The sequence below is a fragment of the Propithecus coquereli genome, unplaced genomic scaffold (assembly GCF_000956105.1).
Source record: "Propithecus coquereli isolate 6110/MARCELLA unplaced genomic scaffold, Pcoq_1.0 Scaffold26, whole genome shotgun sequence".
NCBI classification, from domain to species: domain Eukaryota; kingdom Metazoa; phylum Chordata; class Mammalia; order Primates; family Indriidae; genus Propithecus; species Propithecus coquereli.
Genome location: NW_012148174.1, coordinates 1434773 through 1436588, shown reverse-complemented (window position 1 = coordinate 1436588; position 1816 = coordinate 1434773). Strand labels below are relative to the sequence as shown.

At 38.8% G+C, this 1816-nt stretch overlaps 1 protein-coding gene across 1 annotated transcript in view; it reads left to right on the top strand.

The window, feature by feature from the left end:
* Positions 1 to 1816, top strand: part of PRKG2 (protein kinase, cGMP-dependent, type II) — an 85315-nt gene that overhangs the window by 783 nt on the left and 82716 nt on the right. Inside the window, exon 2 of the mRNA XM_012647143.1 lies at positions 1514 to 1627. Within this exon, the coding sequence (XP_012502597.1) occupies positions 1514 to 1627 (114 nt within the window). The remainder of the gene's footprint in view (positions 1 to 1513; positions 1628 to 1816) is intronic.

The following is a 1816-nucleotide window of genomic DNA, read 5'->3' as shown; positions in this document are numbered from 1 at the left end:
CAGGGAGAGAAGAGGTTGAACAGAAGTCAGCATCAATACAGCTGCGGAGATCAGAGTTAGAGCACACATGGAAATGAAAGCTGGACGATTTCTTATTTGCATTAATTATGGTGTCATCTAAGGACTGAATTGCCGGTTTAATTACCTGGTCGAGCAAATTAATTTGATAATTAAAAACCTCCCCTTTATAAAGCATAGCACGAATAGCAAATAGTAAAAGCGTATTGAGCTTAAGTTTTTGATATCCCGTATAATCCTTCAGCATTGCTCAGGTCCCCCGAGCCATAGCCAACCAGAAAAAAACTTTGAAATGCATTAAGATTCATGGTAGCAACTGGACAGTACCATTACGTGACTTCGATGGAAGAGAATTCAGCTGTAATGAGAAATTATTAAATTGCATATCTAACCTGTGGAATTTGGAGCCAAAGCAGGGTTTTTTTTTTCTTACTAGAATATAATTTCTATCAGAATAAGTATCTTTTCTCTTTCATCCTCTGGATTTCTCTGGAAACTGGTACAGTTCCTGCACGACATAGATACTCGATCGGATTTGCCGAATGAATGGATGAACACAGAGGGCCCAGAGCTATTTAGTGGTGAATTAGGAAAAGGAAAGACTAATTCTTAAGGGAAAGAGAGATTACCCCACCGTTTTTCTTCCTCTACAGAAATGGATCTTTTCAGCTTTTGCGTTTAGTTAGATAAGGTTTTGTTGATATTGGTTCTAAGGGAGAGGAGAAGAAAGTTTCCAGGGTAAAAAGAATTGTGAAAAGGTTGCCGGAAGTGCTACCTAGGCAAAGATAAGTGCCAAGCATGGTAATTAGTGATTTCTATTTATAATTAATATGAATTCCCTTTCAATGAATGAGAGGTTAGATAACAACGGAGGTACCAGGAAGTGACTTGCCCAAGGTCACACAGCCAAAAATGAGGATAGCGAGGTCTCGGAGCCATGCGGGGTGACTCCAGGGCCCGTGTAGTTACTGGTTATGGTAAGTTGTCCTCCATCGGTGTGAACAGCTGTGTGTGCTTTTAAGACACGCCGTGATTGGTGGGCTCCTCGTGAAAGAGAAATAGTTTCGTGTACTACATTTTTCACAGGGTAGAATGAATTTCAAACAAAACACTTGTCATATGGAGAAAGAGCTTGAAACAACAGTAATATAATAACATTAACAAAAGCAAATACTTATATAGCAATTACTGCGTGTGAGCCATTGTTATCGGTTCTTTACCTCCATTAACTTATTTAAATCATTCTCACAACAGCATGAGACAAAGATTATTATTATGCCTATTAACGACGAGGAACTTCAAGTAGAAAGAGTAACTTTCTCAAAGTGACCCCACTAATAGTCAGTAGCAGAGCTGGTTTCTTAATCGCTGTATTATAGTGAGAGTCATAAAATATCTTACCTCTGTGCATTGCGTATACTCTGATTATTTTTCTAATTTATGGAATCTAGGCAGATTTTGATTATTTGCATTTTTTTTAAATTCCGCGCGACAGAGGGTCGGCTAGAGGTGTTCCAAGGGGAGAAATTGCTGTCGTCCATCCCCATGTGGACCACGTTTGGGGAACTGGCCATTCTATACAACTGTACGAGGACCGCCTCTGTGAAAGGTAAGTGGAAATGAAATGCTCCAGCTTTGAACTGTTACAAAATGTTAAAAATAATCTGGTTAAGTCACAGTTGCATCCTGATTTGGAGTCTTTTTGTCTGCCATTTTGCCCCTTGTGTTCTTATTAATAGAAATGCTATGCTTATAAAAGGATTTATATTGAAGTACTTGCCTCAATAATTCAAGTTAA